At 40.4% G+C, this 17,967-nt stretch overlaps 1 protein-coding gene across 1 annotated transcript; it reads left to right on the forward strand.

Annotated features, from left to right (window-relative positions):
- Nucleotides 1–725: 725 nt before the first annotated feature.
- nsmaf (neutral sphingomyelinase (N-SMase) activation associated factor) lies at nucleotides 726–17,402 on the forward strand. Its single transcript, XM_038725167.1, has 31 exons — nucleotides 726–875; nucleotides 4,013–4,099; nucleotides 5,629–5,707; nucleotides 6,092–6,153; nucleotides 6,430–6,466; nucleotides 6,666–6,716; nucleotides 7,125–7,196; nucleotides 7,414–7,461; nucleotides 7,622–7,674; nucleotides 7,874–8,003; nucleotides 8,125–8,196; nucleotides 8,324–8,432; nucleotides 8,682–8,858; nucleotides 9,039–9,118; nucleotides 9,288–9,378; nucleotides 9,847–9,910; nucleotides 11,807–11,858; nucleotides 12,228–12,348; nucleotides 12,537–12,668; nucleotides 12,749–12,791; nucleotides 12,909–13,075; nucleotides 13,317–13,428; nucleotides 13,846–13,904; nucleotides 14,204–14,271; nucleotides 14,351–14,418; nucleotides 14,496–14,619; nucleotides 14,737–14,820; nucleotides 15,207–15,357; nucleotides 15,646–15,748; nucleotides 16,228–16,337; nucleotides 16,772–17,402. Exons 1-31 carry the CDS (start codon nucleotides 838–840, stop codon nucleotides 16,864–16,866), a joined length of 2,739 nt encoding a protein of 912 aa, XP_038581095.1. The 5' UTR covers nucleotides 726–837; the 3' UTR covers nucleotides 16,867–17,402.
- Nucleotides 17,403–17,967: the final 565 nt, after the last annotated feature.

Consider the following 17,967-nt stretch of genomic DNA (forward strand, 5'->3'; position numbering starts at 1 on the left):
ACTATACATGCATTTATATAATTGCATTTGGACTGTTGGCTGCACAAATCAAGGCAACATAGGCAAATGGTTATAAAAATGTTCCACTATTATTTAACATTTTATAGAGGAAACAATCACTGGAAGAGAAAAACTATTCATCTGATGAATCTATAATGATAATATGCATAGATGCATCCCTAAGTTAAGAAGTTAGAAGTTGCCATTTTGCCAGTCATAGTTTATGTTTTGACATCAAAGGGGCATTTCAACAAAATCTAACAAATGAGGCTTTTGAGTTGGCTTCTGGAAATTGTAGGATCCAGTGTTTTTTGAGTTTGGGCCAAACAGGGACTACAAGTCAGGATATCTTGGCCTCTGCTCCATTGATTTTGACCATTATTTTTTAAATCTTTTCCTAATGAGTCCCCCAACTTTACAGAAGTACAATGCTACTGTAAATCACTGGAGAGCCCCTTTAAGGAATGGCTCAACACATTGCAACACCTTTCAAATCATGGCATAACTCATGATGTAATTTGAGATACACAATATAGTCACCAATAAAAATTATTTTGCCATAACAAAAAAAGATTTAAACTGTGTAAAAAATTCATAATGCTAAATAAATAGAAACGCTATCGTCTTATTTTGTTTTTGATGAAATAAGGGTACCTCAGCCTCGGATACACTGTGTTACGTAGTTATGGTATCCCAAAATCGAGTCAGAGTGAAGCCTCTCTCTTTTCTTTGGCTCGGGGATCATTTGTCTGAGGGTCGGTCACGTGCCGTCCAGCAAGTTTCCGTGTTGACAGAAGCAGCTCGGTGTTCAGTTTCTATAGAGGATGGTGTGCAGTCATGGCTTTTTTAAAGACGCAAGAGCGAACTAAAGAAAGGTTTGTGCTGCTTCTCCTGCTGTTAGCTTAACATTGTTTCAGACGGTGGGCTCATTGTGTGGGTCTAGCTCTGCCGTGACGTGAGCAGCGGTGTGTTTTTCTCCTCTGTGGATGAATCCCATTATAACGTTACGGCTGGGCCACTCTGCTAATGAGACCTTCGCTGTCAGCTGTGTGATGCACTCTTGTTATTGGAGGCATAATGAGTTGCCTCGGCGAGGAGCCGGAGTTCAGTCTACAGTAGAATATGACACTGTGTGCTATTGATAGTGCAGTGTTAATGCAGGATGTTATCCGTCGTTTAATCTATTTGAAGAACAACACACACAACCGGTTTTAAATCCTGGTATGCCTTTTTAATAACCTTAACACAACTACTCAAACTTCTTCCTGGCCTGACAGGAGCACCAGTATTCATCTACATCTGACATGAGTAATTTATCTCTACAGAACTATAACAAGAACAAATGGAAAAGTAGGATTCTATTGAATTATATATGTTCCAAAACCACGAGCTCCATCTCTTAAAAGCTTTTAAATTACTTTCTGCGTGGCTCTTATCTAAAGTGAGACATTGGATTTCCAGAAACCATTTCAGCCTCAGCTGGGGGCGTGCTGTTTGTAGAGCAGTGGGTCTGCTTTGACCAGGTCAGTGTATTTGGGTGCATTTCAAAATAATCAGTCTCTTGGATGTTTGAGCTTCACTCTATTCAGTCACAGAACGATGTGCGGTTTGTTTTCACATCCATCTGCCGAAGCGGGACAGTTAGTCTGTGCTCACCTCAAATCTCCGTTTAACACCTGGATGTACCTGCATGATTTTGTGACGTCACAGCGTTTGGAAGCTGAATGGTCCAATAGGCAACTTACCCAAGTGAAGTGTAGAAGCTTGAAGCTGCACATTCACGGAGAATGAGCTGTTCAGTGATGTAGGAGACACATTTTGTGTCCTGCAGTTAAACTTTTAAAAATGGAAACAGGCATATTCATAGACTCTGAATTTCTCAGTGAGGGAGAAGGGGAGTGTGTGTTTTTAAGGCTTTTGAACAAGGGTAACTGAAGTTTTTTTTTTGTGGAGAAAAACATGAATGAACTCCATAGTGACTAGATTTGATGAAAAGATTTTGAAGAATTTAAAATCTTTTGATCAACTCTGCCGCTATGTATTAAATTATTCTCTAAACATATCAGAAGTTAGCTTGCCTTCATTGTATGAAGTGCCTATAATGCTATTCTTTAAAAGTTTAGGCTGTAAACTGCAAAGTACGGTTCTGTAAAGGAAGGAAGTGAGTATGTCATACACTTAAAACCACATTACTATTAAGCAGTAATGTGGTTCTAAAGCAGTACCACTGGTAAGCAGAAATATTTCACACTGAAGAAAGCTGCAGACTCGCCAGAACTGGTAATCCCAAAATTACTCAAAATTTGTTAGAGGTTGTCGGTATTGTACAGCTTCGGGTGGTGATGGCGCATAGATAAGATGCTTGCCTTTGGTGTGGGAGACCTGGGTTTGATTCCCACTGTGACCCATCCACCATTGTGTCCCTGAGCAAGACACTTAACCCCTCGTTGCTGCAGACCTCTGACATGTATAGCAATTGTAAGTCGCTTTGGATAAAAGTGTCAGCTAAATGAGTAAATGTATATCAGGTTTTGTGACATTAATAATTTTGCTGCTGACTTAGTTTCCATTTCACCATATTAATACATGTGTAGGTCTGACAAAACATGCCCTATGTATAGCTTTATGTAGCATGATAATATCAACAGATTTTCTCCATATTTGTTGTATGGCATAAGTATACTGTATTTACCCTAATGAAATCCAGTAATGAGAAAAACTCATTGTTGTACTTTATTTACCTCGGGGTTGGATTTGATGGGAAGAGGCCGCTGTTTGTCCAGTGTAAACAACACAAACATTTTAGGATTTCTAGAAATAATTGTGGTGTAATGGATCAAAGGCTGAAGGAAAAATCACTTCCAATAGGGATGAGCAGGAAGGACATGAAGCAGACAGGTGAATGTAGCTCTAACTATCAAAGCAGGAGAGATCCCCTGCATGGTTTACAGTAATTACCTACACAATTTTACAGTGATGACATTGGTTAGTAAAAATACTACATGTACTGTAGTATCTCAGGGGAATTTCCCAACATTTTGGGAAGTAATCTTTTTTTTCTTGGACTGGATACGATAAGATTGCCATGCATGTATCTAAGTTTGAGGGATACCGTGTGTCTAGGATGTGTTGGCCTGCCTTAGCCTGGAAGTAGGGGAAACTGCCTACCTCCATGAAAAATGGGGGAAAAATATGACTTTCCAATTGCTCCTAATAATGGTCTCAAAATAATGCTTTAAAAGTGCGACATTGTTTGCAAGTTGGATTATGATTTGTACATTTATGCAGTCACTTTGTCCAAGACAACGTGTGGATGGTAAACAGCCTGTGAGTAAACGTGAAGATCCAGTACAGGCGACACATTAGATTCACACTGAACAGAGCTATTTACATTTAAAGGCAGGTTCTGTATGTTTTTTGGCTACTCACATTTTTGCTTAATTCACATGCATAATTGAATAGTTTGTCTTAATGAATAATAATTTTCAGTTTGTGCGTATTTCAACTGATCATTAATGAAAATAAAGGTCTGTTTTCCCACTATATCAAGATTTCTGATGTAAACAAACCTTTGACCGCATCTCAATTATTAGGAGAACTCCACCGATTTAAAATTGCACTCCTAGAATATTGTTGGACTCATGATAGATAGTTTGAATACTTGCGATGGACAGTTTCAAAACAATATCAATCAACGACGAAGCAAAACCTGAGATATAGCTTTTTTAGATTTTATTTATTTAATCCTTCCTACATGAACCATAATGCAACTCAAGCAAGTGGCATCCCTCGGGTGACATCACCTGAGGCAATTAATCAGACTTTACGCAGCTCTCTCTTCAGCCTCAAAAGGCTTCATACAATTTTTTTCTCACGTACAGTAGTAATCCCCCAAGACCTGTAAACTGACTTTGGTGTGTTGATGTGTAAAATTGGTGCAGTTTCCCTTTTAATTACTTAGATTTAGTTCTGTCATGTCATCTCACACTCCCCTATTCCTGTTTTTCTCCAGATTTTCCCTCTTGCTTCTGGATTTGGAGGAATATTATTTTGAACAGCACACTGCGTACCACGAGACAACCAGCTCAAAGAAGGAGAGGTAATTTAGATCATTAACAGTCCTTCATTTGTAGCTACTAACATCAGTCAATTCATTATAACATCAGTTAGAGTGCTTCTTTTTGTTTCGACCTTCATGTCATAATATGTGATGATCCTGATCACCGTGGTCTGACCTTGCCCAAAACCCAGTGGTGTGTAAAAAACAAAATAAGTTGTAAACTCATAGATACGCTTGCAGCACTTTTATTGTCCTTAGCAGCCGTTTGCAGGTACAAAGGCTTTAAAGCCTGCAGCCGTTGTGTTAGCCTAAGAAGCAGCTGTTTAAACATCATCTTATCCTGTTACAGAGGCCTGAACAAACTAAAAGAAGTCCCGACTCTCTCAAAACAAGATTATTCAGACAATTTAGTTTTATTTTCATATCAAAGCGGGAGAGCAATATGTGTCTAACAAGGAGAAGGGAAAGACCAGCTTTTTAAGTGTGTTTTCACATCAATACGTGATATGAACTTTACAGTGATGGTGTAAAATACAGCGTCTGACTGGAAGGGTTATACTAATGACACAAAATTAAGAAGCAGAAGGCTTTGGCTGTTTGTTACGATGTCAGACTGTCTGAGAAATCTTCTGGATTGTTTTACACAACTTTTAATAAACTAGCATGTAATTAGAGCTGCAATGATTAGTCGATTGAAAGAAAATGAATTAATTGTCAACTACTTTAATAATTGATTAATTGTTTTGTCATTTTTTTTATGATTACATTTGCTGGTATCATCTTCCTAATTGTAAGGATTTGCTGCTATTCTTTGTCATTTATGATCGTAAATGAAGAGTCTTTGGTTTTTGGACTGTTGGTTGGACAAAAGAAGGAACGATTTTGATTATTTTGACTTTTATATTGCAAATGTAATAAGATTTGCGATATTGAAGGTAATGATAATTTTTGGCCGTTAATTGAAAGATCAGAGGTTCAATCCCCAATTCCGGCTACAAGTGTCCTTGGGCAAGATACTGAACCACGATTTGCCCCTGGTGGCTATTCCACCAGTGTATAAATGTGTGTGAATGGTGATTGCAACATCGCAAAGACTAGAAAATACAGAGCATTTACATTACATGTAAAATGTTATTTTGACACACATTTAGCACCTCCTGCAATTTCGATAAGGTTTTGATTCATTTTTCAGCCTCAGCTTTTTTGAAGGCATCACTTTTGGCTCTGGAAAATTGTGATGAGTGTTTTTAATAGACATTTTGTAGGCTAAATGATTAGTCAATTTAACTGTGAAAATAATTGGCGGATTCATCAATAATGAAAATAATCTATTGTTGCAGTCCTTCTAATTAGCATATCTTTTTGCCAACCTTCCCACAATAACTAACTATATCTTTGTATTATACAGATTATATATTATCTGTTTACTTGTTGTGCAAAGAATTCATTCATGTATGAGGTTGTATATGTATTGTTCTTTATTGCAGTTTTAACAGTATCATGTAGTTATATTTATTTAAAGAGGCTAGTGGTCAACAGTGCTAACAAGCTAACTATTTTCCTTCCAGAAAAATCAGAGGGTCATTCAAGGTCTGTTCCAGATCTGTCATATTTGATCCAGAGGATTTTTCTGAGCCAATTTTAAAGGTGTGTTTTAATAATATTTTAGTGCATTATAGCATCTTTTAACTCATGCTACCAGATAACAAACAGGAAATGAGGTATTAAAATAATGAAGCTGCCATGAATTGGACATATATATGTATAAAAACGTTTACATATGAATCATGAAGTAAAATTATCTTTGAAAACTGAAGATACAAGAACTAACAGTATAAATGCAGTTTGAGACAAATGAAAAAAACATACTGACATTAAACCTCTACTCATATTAAAGCCTGTAGTGTTAATGTGGTACTGTGTTTTGCATGTCTTGCATGGATGTTTTCTTGTACACTCCATGTTTTACACTAGAAGTTGTAACCAGGTCTTTGTAAATCAAGCTGCACAATTACTTCCTTGTTTTTCCAGATTCCTCTTCGAGACTGTAAGAAGATTGAGTTTGTGGAGAAAGAGAACAACCCTTTCAATGAGTGAGTACGGCTTCATTTCTAGTATTGCATGTTCATGAGACACTGCTGTTGTTTTAGTTTGTCATACTGGTTTTGTAACTTTGAAATGGCATGCACAACTATATTTGCAAACCAACAGCTACAAATTATAGAGCATACTGTATTTTAGTGTTTTCAGTGTGTTTTCAGTGTTTAGTGTTGAGTTTTGGTTAGAACTTCCCCTTTAAATCTTTCTAAGGAAAGGCTTTCAGTGATTTTTGGGGGGTATTTTTTAACTTTATGTGTTTCCCCTCAAAGGCATAGGCCATCTGCCATCTCTATTTCCTGTGTGCAGGTGAGTTACCATTCAAATGCCGATATAATTAGTTTTGACACATTAATGTTCTAAGATGCATCAGTCCTCGTGGCTTGTTTGATCCTCACTTGTCTTTGACTGTCCATATGTATAATCTTTAATTATTTCAGCAATGTATTATTTGTCATGACGGGCTGTCAAAGTCAATACACACATTTCATTTTCACTTTGATTTCAGGTTATTTACATCAAAGAAAGCAATGTCATAGCACCTTACAGAAATGAAAGGGTGAGTCAGCTGAAACGCAACAGCTAGGAGCTGTTTGCATAGACTTTACTCTTTATGTGTTTGTTTGTACTTTTATAAATCTGTGAGTGGTCATCCTGAAGTCGACTGTGCATGTGTCATGTTATAGTTCGTTTTGAATTTGTTCTGCTTGAAATTGTGGAGGGCAAATCTCCTGCTGAGTTTATATATAATAAGTGAAATATAGTCAGTCATGTTTGGCTACAAGGCCAAGTCCTGTCGTCTCAAACTGAAACAGCAACATTTTAGCTTTTATGTAACTATGTCAACATTAAGCTCTCTAATGATTTGTTGGAATGAGTGCAGAAGAGAAGGCCGTGCAGAGAACTCAGAAAAGATTTGCTCACTTATTTAAATGAAACAGTTAAACTTGTCTCCTCACGTTGGCAGGGAGCAAAGAAAATGACCTTTCAGTTGGAAGTTTGGAGTAAAACAGAAGATGTCGTTCAAACATTACTCCAGGTACGTAGCTACTCCGAAACACTCGTTGCTCCAGGATTGGGAGGTACATTTAGATACCCCATATACATCAGACTCATGGGAACTTGTGTTTGTTTTAATGAACTCAGCTGTCAGATTGGCCCTTTCTTAACTCCAGAAAATCAGAAATTTCCTGCTTTTGTTTAACCGCTATGGTGTGTGTGAGTGTTGTTCTGTTCACGTTGACTTAATTGTGCAGCTCCACAGGGCATCTTGTCTGGAAAAACTTGGAGACCAGACTGCAATGGTGAGTCAGTCACTATTGAAGTTCAAGCACACTGTCTCTAAAGCCCGAGAGATGATGAAATGATCAAAAAGCAAAGCGTGAATGACCCATTCTGCTTCCTGTATTTTATTCCACACAGTCTGCTATAATCAAACCTAAGTTTCTTGTTGTGTATTTGTAGATTGCAGCCAATTTACAGTCACGACTGGCGAGGTCATCTTTTGACAAAAACTGGTATGTTGATGTCACACAGAAGGGCATTTGTTTTTTTACTTGTCGCGTTTCAGTATCTGTTTTTTAGTTGACATTGGATTTGTGTTTACTTTCTGCATTTGAATGAAATGTAATGATTAAATCTTTTAGCGTTGTAGTATAAGCTATTCGTGTTGGAGCATGAAGCTGGATAAGATAATGATGGGAATGTGCTGTGAAGCTTTCACAGTGTAACCGAGAATCCTTACATGGAGTGTGCGGTGGAGATGGTCCTGCCTCTGGTGTGCAATCCAGGCCACGTCTGCATAACAGATGAAAGCCTCTACTTCCAGCCTCTCAACGGATATCCGGTGAGCTGCCAGATCTGAGCGGACATGCTGAGGTGGTTGGTTAGCAACACCTCACATTGCTGCAGATTAATTTCCTGGGCTACGGTCATTTTATAGTTTTTTATGTGTCTTGTCATTTCAGGAACAGGTGATTAAAATCAAACTCCACAGTGTCAGGAGAATCTACAAAAGGCGGCATGGACTTAGACCACTGGTGAGTACAGCTAGCAAGAGTGGGTATATAACAACACATTACATTATGTTACATTAACTGCCACAGCAGTTCACTGTAGAAGCATCGTAATTACATGTGTTTGTGTGCATGCCTCTCCCTCACTCAGGGTCTGGAGGTGTTCTGTACTGAGAATGATTTCTGCTCTGACATCTACCTGAAGTTTTACAACACGGCTGACAGAGACGAAATCTATTACTACATCGCCACTTTCCTGGGTGAGAACACTCAAAGCAGACTTGCAATATTAAAGAGTGTTGGAGTGATGCAGTCTTTCATTTCAACTCTACTGGCCTTCAAAAGGTCAATAAAAACTCTCAGTGCAAGTAAAAGACTATGTAAGCAGGCTTTCAGAGGAGACATGAAATGACAATACACAGTGTCAGCTGTCTGCATTGATCCAAAATATTGGCCCTCGCCTTTAGAAACCAATATTGGACCCTGCTGTTTTTCTTTATCTCGCTCAGAGAACCACATGACGGAGCACACAGCGGAGAGCTACATGCTGCAGTGGCAGCGCGGCCATCTGAGCAACTACCAGTATCTTCTTCACCTCAACAACCTGGCTGACCGCAGCTGCAATGACCTCTCCCAGTACCCCGTCTTCCCCTGGGTCCTCGCTGAGTACACCAGCACGCAGTTGGGTGGGTCAACACGCGAGATGCACAGATTCATTCAGCTGCCGGTGTCTGGCAGCACCTCTTGTGTGACTTCTAGTTAAAAATGTAGCGAGTGGAGCAGTAAAGGTTTGATTCTCACTGTGATCACCCATATCTAACACGCATCTGTAGTTCATTGTCCAGACTTCCCCTTCTGTTTCCCAGATATGACAAATGCTGCCACATTCAGAGACCTGAGCAAGCCTGTGGGAGCCCTGAACAAAGAGCGACTAGACAGACTGCTGGTGAGACTCTGCTGCTTCTGTTAAACCACAAGTAACAAATAGTACTGATTAAGTTTTGTTTTAGATGGAAGCCACTGACTCCATCTATGGATTTTATTATTTAAAATATTGTTGTTGTTCTGTGAGTAACTCAACTCAGAAGGTCCTCAGTAACCTCTCATGTTTGCAGGCTCGCTACAGAGGCATGCCTGAACCTCCCTTCATGTACGGCAGCCACTACTCCTCTCCAGGCTACGTCCTTTTTTACCTGGTCAGAGTCGGTACGTCGCAAGCACACAGCACACATGTATGGACCACTGCTCAACCAGACTGTAAAAATACACTCAGTTTATTCTGACACAAACATGTGAAATGCCAATTTCTCTTGGTACATCCAAAACTTGACAGAAACAATTATTAATGAACAAAAACAAGTATAAGTGTAAGATACCATGTTAAAATACCAACAATTCATCTTGCAGCCACAGTGTCAAGCTCAGTATGTCTGACATAGTTTTGGCCTGAAGACCAAAACCAGAAGAGACAAATAAAAATAAAAAATCATTTTGTGATGATCTGTGATGCATATTTCACAACAGCTGTCAACATGTTACACTACAGCAATCTAGAAACTGTTTCCAGAAACAGGAGGTTTGGCTGTTTATATTGGCAGATGTATTATGTAGCTCCTGTCTTTGTTTCTACCGAGTGTAATATTTAGTTAATGCTTACTGTCTTCTTCCCTGCAGCTCCAGAACACATGCTGTGTCTCCAGAACGGCCGCTATGACCATGCAGATCGCATGTTTAATAGGTACATTAATTCTGCTTCAAATTTGATCAACCACGAATAGTTTGTTTTTGACACAGTTTATGAATATTTTGGACAAAAAAAAGAGACAATATTAAGGCTGCAAGCGGTGTTGGGCGGGCCCTCGCATGTGTAGTGTGATCACACCCTGACGCAGCTCTGCCGGTTAAGCTCTAAATTGTCACGCGCTTTGAACGCTGCACGGAGGACTTAAACGTCACTTTCTGTGTCCTTCCATGTTGCGTTAAGAGCACCCGATATCTATACGTTAGGTCTCACCACGTCAACTATGGAACACATTGTGAAAATTGATTTCAATTGCACGATGAGCGTCAGACAGAGCTTACTTCCTGTTGCCAGTAGGTGGCGCTGCGAGTATAACTGAATATTGGCATGTAGATGGGTTCGGGGCGGGACCATTAACAAGCATGTGAAGGTTGGTATAGATGTGAGCATGTACTTCCCTTTTTATGGCGAGTCATTGATTTTGGACACCACGCCACAGCCACAATAGTTCCACGAAAACTCACTGTTTTTACAGCTTTTAATTGTCAATGGCTTTAGAGTAGACAGCAAAAATCTGAAGTCTGTTGGACTCATTCTCTAGGAGTTTGTTAAAGTATGGAGTGTGCAAATCCAAACCCTGTTGGGTTTAGGGCATCACTCCAAGAGGCTTTTTGGTAGGTCTGGACATGATACATGTGACAGAAATTTCGTACATGTTGGTCAAATGTACGGCGGGAGCTACTTTGTTCAAGGTCACTTCCTGTTGCCAGCAGGTGGCGGTTTGACTGTGGGTGAATGTCGGCATACGCATGTGTTCAGGGCGGGACTCTTATTAAACGTGTATAATTTTGTACAGATTTGAGCATGTATAGTCAAGTTACAACAGCTTCCTCTGCCATGGCGAAGCACGGAACTTCGCCGCCACACCACCGCCACGCCGGTAACTGCAAACTCACAAGTTTTCCAACATGGATTAATCTATGCGTTAAGGGTTTTCTGGGACAGTTGTGAAGTTGATTTGGCCAGTGTGCTAGCAGTAGTACATTACAACACAAAACGTGTCATTCCCTGTTGCCAGCAGGTGGCGCTATGGCTTTACGTGAATGTTGGAATGTGGATGTGTTGAGGGCGGGACTTTTATTATACATAACATTTTTGGTTCAGATGTGAGCATGTATACTGAAGTTATTACAACTTCCTGTTTGATGGGGAATGATCGATTTTCGATGACACGCAACAGGTAAACTGGTTGACTCGTAATAACAGTTTGTACAACTTTTAATCGCCAATGGGTTTAGACTGCACAGCGAAAATCTGAAGTTGATCGGACTAAAGTTCACTAAAGTACAAAGTGTGTAAATCGATGACCATTGAATCTGTTGGGTTTAGGCAATGGCTCCAAGAGGCTTTTTTGTATGTCTAGAAATGATGCACGTACCACAGAAATTTGTTTCACACTGGGTGGTGATTCAGCTCTGTGGTGTGGACAGCGCTGCTGTGTAGGGGGCGCTAGCGAGCCATTTTTACACACCAATCCACAAAACCCATATAATATGAACATTTTCGACCCTGCCTGATTTGTGTGCAAAGTTTGGTGAGTTTTCAGGCATGTGTAGGCCTCCAAAATTGAGATTACTTTGCGAAAGAAAGAAAGAAAGAAAGAATGAGAAAGAAAGAAAGAAAAATAATTCCTTCAGTTCCAGTAGGGACCTCACATGTTTCATGCTCGGGCCCTAACAAGAAAGAAAGTGCTACATTTTATAAGTAATCTCTGAATTCTGTATTCCCTAAATGACTTAAATTAATTAATTAAATGTAGTATTTTGAGCTTTAAGATTTTAAAAGTATGATTTTGCCCATTGGTATATACTGACCTCTGTTAATTTCTTACAGCATAGCTGAAACATGGAAAAACTGCCTGGAGGGGGCGACTGACTTCAAAGAGGTAAAATATGAATCTACTGTATATTATGTTAGTAAGACACTAAAGGCCATATTCACATATTTTCAGTATAGCTAAATCAGAGTCCTGTTCATCAGACTGTTTGTGCATGTCATAGCTATACCTATTCTCATCCTTCTTCTTTTAATAGTTATGTGTGGGCACAGCTGTGAAAATAAATATTGTGTCCAATTCACAAGCTGCTGATGACCGAGCGTTTGGCCTCTTAAAGTGGCTGCTGTTTTACTTATTTGCAAATAAGTCAGACAGTGAAGAATGCATCTCCCTGGTATCTTGACATGGTGGAAGAGAATATGTTTCACGACACGTTGTCTTGCCTTGTGTGTACTGGATGTCTCTCCCATAATGCAGCTGATTCCAGAGTTTTATGGGAGCGACCCCAGCTTTCTGGAAAACAAACAGAGCCTTGATTTGGGCAGAAGGCAAAATGGGAGCTCAGTCGGTGACGTCGTTCTCCCAGCGTGGGCCTCAGGTAACTTCCTGTCAACCATGTGATCACGGCATGCATGTAAACCCTGTTGGAGCCTGGAGCTCTTTGAACCTCCCTCACCCCCACACCAACACCCAGCTGACAACAGGACATCATTCTGTTGTCACTGTGCTGTTTAGTAATACTGCTATTGCTGTCCACTGTCTCCTGTTTGTTTGTCATGACTCCAGATACCAGCGACTTTCTTCAAAAGCACAGGGCAGCCCTGGAGAGTCAGTATGTGTCAGAGCACCTTCATGAGTGGATTGACTTGGTGTTTGGCTTTAAGCAGAGAGGCAGTGAAGCTGTCGCAGCCCACAATGGTAAATTGACCGGCATCTGTTTTCAACGTCAAACCCAACACAAGTGGACAAAGACTAATATTAATCTCACCGTCTTTCAGTGTTTCACCCCCTGACATATGAAGGTGGCATCGACTGCGATAGGTATAAAAAAATATATATAAAACAATATATAAAAAATAAAAATAAATAACGAACACATGATTATTTAAGATATTTAGCATTAACATTGTGTAACTAACATTCCGTTTCTGTGGGAAGCATTGAGGACCCCGATGAGAGAATCGCCATGCTGACACAGATCCTGGAGTTCGGCCAGACGCCCAAACAGCTGTTCACCACCCCGCACCCTCAGAGGATCACACCGAGGTTCCACAACATAACTCGAAGCCCCAGCATCAACTCAACAGTCAGTGAACTGTCTCCAGGTAGAAACACACACATACACACCTCCCATTGGTGGTCTTTTTCATGTTTTTTCAACTGACCCTAGATTATCTCTTTACCAATACAAAAATAAGAAATAATGTAATAATCTGCTCATAACATCAGATCATTTTATTTCCAGTTTTTAATTGCACAGTAGTTGATTGGCATTAGCAGCGTCCACCACCATCTTCCATCACCTCCATATGTGCCTACTGCAGTTGTCCCTGTGTTGTTTTGCAGCATCTCAGAGCGAAGACTCGTCCTTCGAAGACCTGACTGAGGAGAGCAGGAAGTTGGCCTGGGCAAACATGGGAAATCTGAAACTCATCTCCAGCCAGAAGATCCATAAAGAGTAAGTCAGTATGCATTCAGTGGGCTACAGTAACGACAAAGTACAAATATAATTGCATTGCAAGTCCAAACTCGGCGTAAGCTGAAATGAAAGCTCTGGCTCAAATATGAGGAAGTGCATGCTAATCTAGAGCCAGGCAGCTACAGCGGCTTCACACTCTCACTAAGAGTTTTGAAAAACGTGATTTATTAAAATGTATTGTTAGGACACAGGGGAAGCTGAGGAGTTTAGAACAATATTTTTTCTCACATTTCTAAACTTTGCACTTATCAAGCATTTCGAGCTCCCTGTAACTGTGATTCTGCTGTAGTGCGACCGCCACGCGAACCTAACAGCACCGTCCCTTCCACATTTCATTTCTATATTTACGCAAGTGCTGTGTTTTTGACTAACTGGGTCTTTGTGCTGGACGCGCAGGGCTGTGACGGGCATCGCTGTGACTCGAGATGGAGCAGCTATTTTCTCCACATCCCAAGGTCTGGAAAATATCTTTCCATCTCAAATCATCCCAACAAGCAGCTAAATCTATCACAGCTGTGTGTTGAGCCTCTTTATAGTCAGGCCTCTTTCATAATGCATTATTTTTAATGACAGGGTGAGGTGATTTTTATATTTGCTCAGCGGTGTGGCAACCACGGCCTCTAGTGGCCCTCTGTAGTTAGTTAGTATAGTACACCAGTGAAACAGTTGAAGTGCTCGCCCAGAGCACAGCACTAAAAGTGAGAATTTGAGTTGTACTCTGTGTTACTAAACCATATCTCACTCTTTATTCCAGACTCAACACTTAAAATGTTTTCCAAAGAGTTGAAGGACTTCCAGAGAAGCATGTCCTTCTCTAACATGGTACGCAGCTTTCTTACTTTCCACTCCAGCATCTCTTCAATCATTTGTAACTCTCTCTAAATAAGAAACTATTTCTCAGGCATTATCATCATGTTTGATGCTGGCAGATGGTAAAACGGTGGTGTGTTCTTCGTGGGACAACAATGTGTAAGTGTAGTCTGTATGGACATTTTCAAACAGATGTTCATGACTTCACGCTGACCTACGTGTTTCTCCTCCCTTAGTTATTTCTACTCCGTCCCATACGGTAGGCGGCAGGAGACGCTGATGGGTCACGATGATGCCGTCAGTGAAATGTGTTGGTTTGATGAACGGCTGTACACGGCGTCCTGGGATTCCACAGTCAAGGTAAAAACTCAAGTACTTTAACGAGGTGACGCTACTCTGTGATGTCCAAATTGAGGGTTCTGTGAATATTGTCAGATTGAGAGGCGAGAGCTGCAGCTGATGATGATTATTTCACAGGTGTGGCACTGCGAGTCTGATGGCTCGTCCAGCCACAAGAGATCACAGTTTGAGTTACTGGCTGAGTTGGAACATGATGCGGGGGTGAGTGAGGAAACCAACTGTGTGTTACCCGTGTGAGCCGTTTAAGGTCACATCACCAGCTTATGAAATCTGTGTATTTAAAGCGTGTACAGAAATGGGAAATTTGAGGAGGAGTCAGTTCAGGCCCACATGTTTGGCTAAAAAATAAAAATATCTTATTCTCAGGGTGGAAAAAGTTTCTTTTCTCATTCTGTGTAGTTGATAAGAGCACGTTTGTGTGTATGTTGTAATGTTGTCTATGTATGGAATATGTCGGGCACATTTTCAACAAGTAAACTGTATTTAAACATGTTTGTCAAACACTGAAAAGTAGTATTAGCAGCACAGCTGAATCTGAAACTTGTTTTCCCTCTGTAATGTGACCTCTCTGACACACCTGCGTACAGGTGAACACCATTGGTCTGAATCCAGCGGGGACCCTGCTGGTGTCTGGTTGTAAAGATGGGACTGTCACCATCTGGGACACCAGCAGCTACGGAACACTGCAGCAAGTCCACTGCCACACTGGAACCATCCACCACATGGCCTTTAGTCCGGGTATGTGTCCAACATGCCAGCCAACCAGTGCTACCTGTACTGGTTGGTGCAAAGTTCTAACTTTTACACACTGCAGAGAATCCAAACTAATAGAGTGCTGTGAATGCCAACGTTACAGAAGGAGGCATTTTCTGTCAGTGCTGCTTGCTCCATTATGCCTCATACACTATTTTGTCCTGCTTTTAAAGTGGCTCTGATATATGTCATATCCAGCCAACAACCGACCGTAAACCCTTGAGTTAACTACAAACCATGCGAACGCTGACTTTGCTTTTTTTGCTTCCTCAGATAGCAGACACATTCTCAGTGTCGGTGCCGACTCCTGCATGAAAGTCATTGACGTCCAGACGGGAATGGTGATCTCATCTGTGAAATCTGCGGAGGAGCAGAGGTAAGATCGCACCATCTGCAGAACTGGAGGGGTCGATTACAGCTTTATCCGAAGCAAGACGTCACAGCGTTTGAAGCTCTGTAGAAAGTCATATAAGTGACAATCTTTGGTTTAAATCTTATTTAAATACTTTTTAAAGTAGTTTCTTCAATTTTCTCCCTATACAGTACACATACAGGGTTAGTACTTTAGCATTTAGGTAAAATAGTCTCTAAACTGACCAAATATATAAATATACAAGTACCTTGTTTATAAGAAATGCACAAATCTCCTTTGTCCTCTATATGCTGGTAAGTTGAATTGGCTTTCTGTAGAGCAGTTGGTAGATTCCTATTCCACAAGCTTTTAATTTGGCTTGTGTTTGAGCTCAAAGAATTTGGCTGTTAACATCTATCGGGATAGTGAAAAGAAAAGTTGATTCACAGTCTCCTTGCTGACTGACAGCAAGTCAAACAGATTTCGGGTCTGTGTGTGTTCAGGTGTTTCTGCTGGGACGGGAACTCAGTGCTGTGTGGGGGAGAGTCTGGGGAGCTCCTGCTGTGGGACCTGCTCAGCAACACAGTCACCAAGAGGATCCCTGCACACTCAAGTACAGCTCACATCTTCCCACATTCAGCAGTTCACCTGGGTGAAAGTCTGCATGAATGTTTCGTTTGTTTCTTATTTCGAGTAACAACATTACAGCTTTCTAAAGTGAGGCTTTATCAGTGTAGCTTTGTACTAATTCATCTGGGTACTAATACTATAGATCATTGCAATTGCAATATGAGAGTGTAGAAGCTTAGATGTTGTTTTTTTCTGACTTTATTTGAACAAAAAGACACAGATTTGCCTGTTGGAAATGGGTAGATTTCAAAATATCACTGTCCGGGTCAGAAAAGCAAAGTTTGTGTGGAATAATAGTCATTTTCTATACTTTTGAGGCATAAGCAATTGGGTTAACATTTACTACCCAGGAACAAAAACAAAAGGGTACCACAGTGCTATTATTCCACGTCATATCTTCACGGTCTCTTTGCACAGGTGCCGTCACAGCCATGTGGATGAACGAGCTGTGCACCACAGTGATCACAGGCGGAGAGGACAGACAGATGATCTTCTGGAAGTCCCCGAGTTAAACAGCTGTTTCTGAACAATCCGTCTGGGGAGATGAAGACTTCCAGTGTGATATACTGGCCAAGTATCCTGCAGACTACATCCCCCAGCTGTCTGACTTTGAACAGAGACTTATTAAACAGTTGAGAAGAGCTGAAAGTGTACTGTAACTGTACAGTATCACAGAGCAGTTGGAGGGGGACGATGACTCTCCCTCTCAACTGTTCTCAATCTAAACTAAAGGTCATATACAATCATGCGATCTCGCAGCTTTCTGCATATTGAGAGAAAATGTCCAATTGCAGTTTTGTGCATGAAAGGAGGAAACTAAAACAGTGTTCACACCTTATTTCTTATTTTCAACTTATTTTATGTTTGTGTGGATTTTTCCTCCGTGTATTATTTGTTATTCATCATGTTAAACTAAGCTTTTTATAATTAGCCATCATTTTGCTGTAGCTTTATGTGCATTTTATTCTGTGAAGTGGACTTAAAATGTCTGTGAAAAGCTTCAGGCTGCTCAGGTGTTATTACCAAATAACAGATCTTTCCCACTCTGTCCTGTTTGTTTTGTTTGTGCCGCAGAGATTCTACAAACAGGTTGCAAGCAGCAAGAGAGAAAGTAATACTTGTCATTATGCAGATTGATGGATGCTTACTGCAAACAGTGGAGAGCTGTGAGATCAAGTGGCCAGAGAACTAAACTTTGTACTTTGCCTAGTGACTAATTATATTCACATAGCATTCATCCCCAAAAAATGGAACAGAAGACAAGAATTTCAAAAGAAGACCACAAACAAAAGAATAAACAAAAACAATAAGATCAAATTATTATGAAGCCTTGAGAGTGTGACGCCATCATAAATCTGTCTTTTGAGAATGAAACACTCGCCTTATGTAGACAAAGTTTGTAGTCTGCTTTATCACAGAGATGGTGGACAGCTTGGACCCATGTCAGTTAGTGGATTCTAACAGAGACAAGTTTTCACAGTGGGGAAAAAATGTCACTGTCCACAAAAACATCTCAAAAAGCAGAAAACTATTTCTCTGATGTCATTTCACAGGCTGAGTAAGTTTCCAACACTAAAGTCCTCTAATTTTAATCCAGCAGTGCCTTAAGTTTA

Source organism: Micropterus salmoides, unplaced genomic scaffold, assembly GCF_014851395.1.
Source record: "Micropterus salmoides isolate LMB-PRFRI ecotype aquatic unplaced genomic scaffold, ASM1485139v1 Ms_hic_scaffold_1, whole genome shotgun sequence".
Classification (NCBI taxonomy): domain Eukaryota; kingdom Metazoa; phylum Chordata; class Actinopteri; order Centrarchiformes; family Centrarchidae; genus Micropterus; species Micropterus salmoides.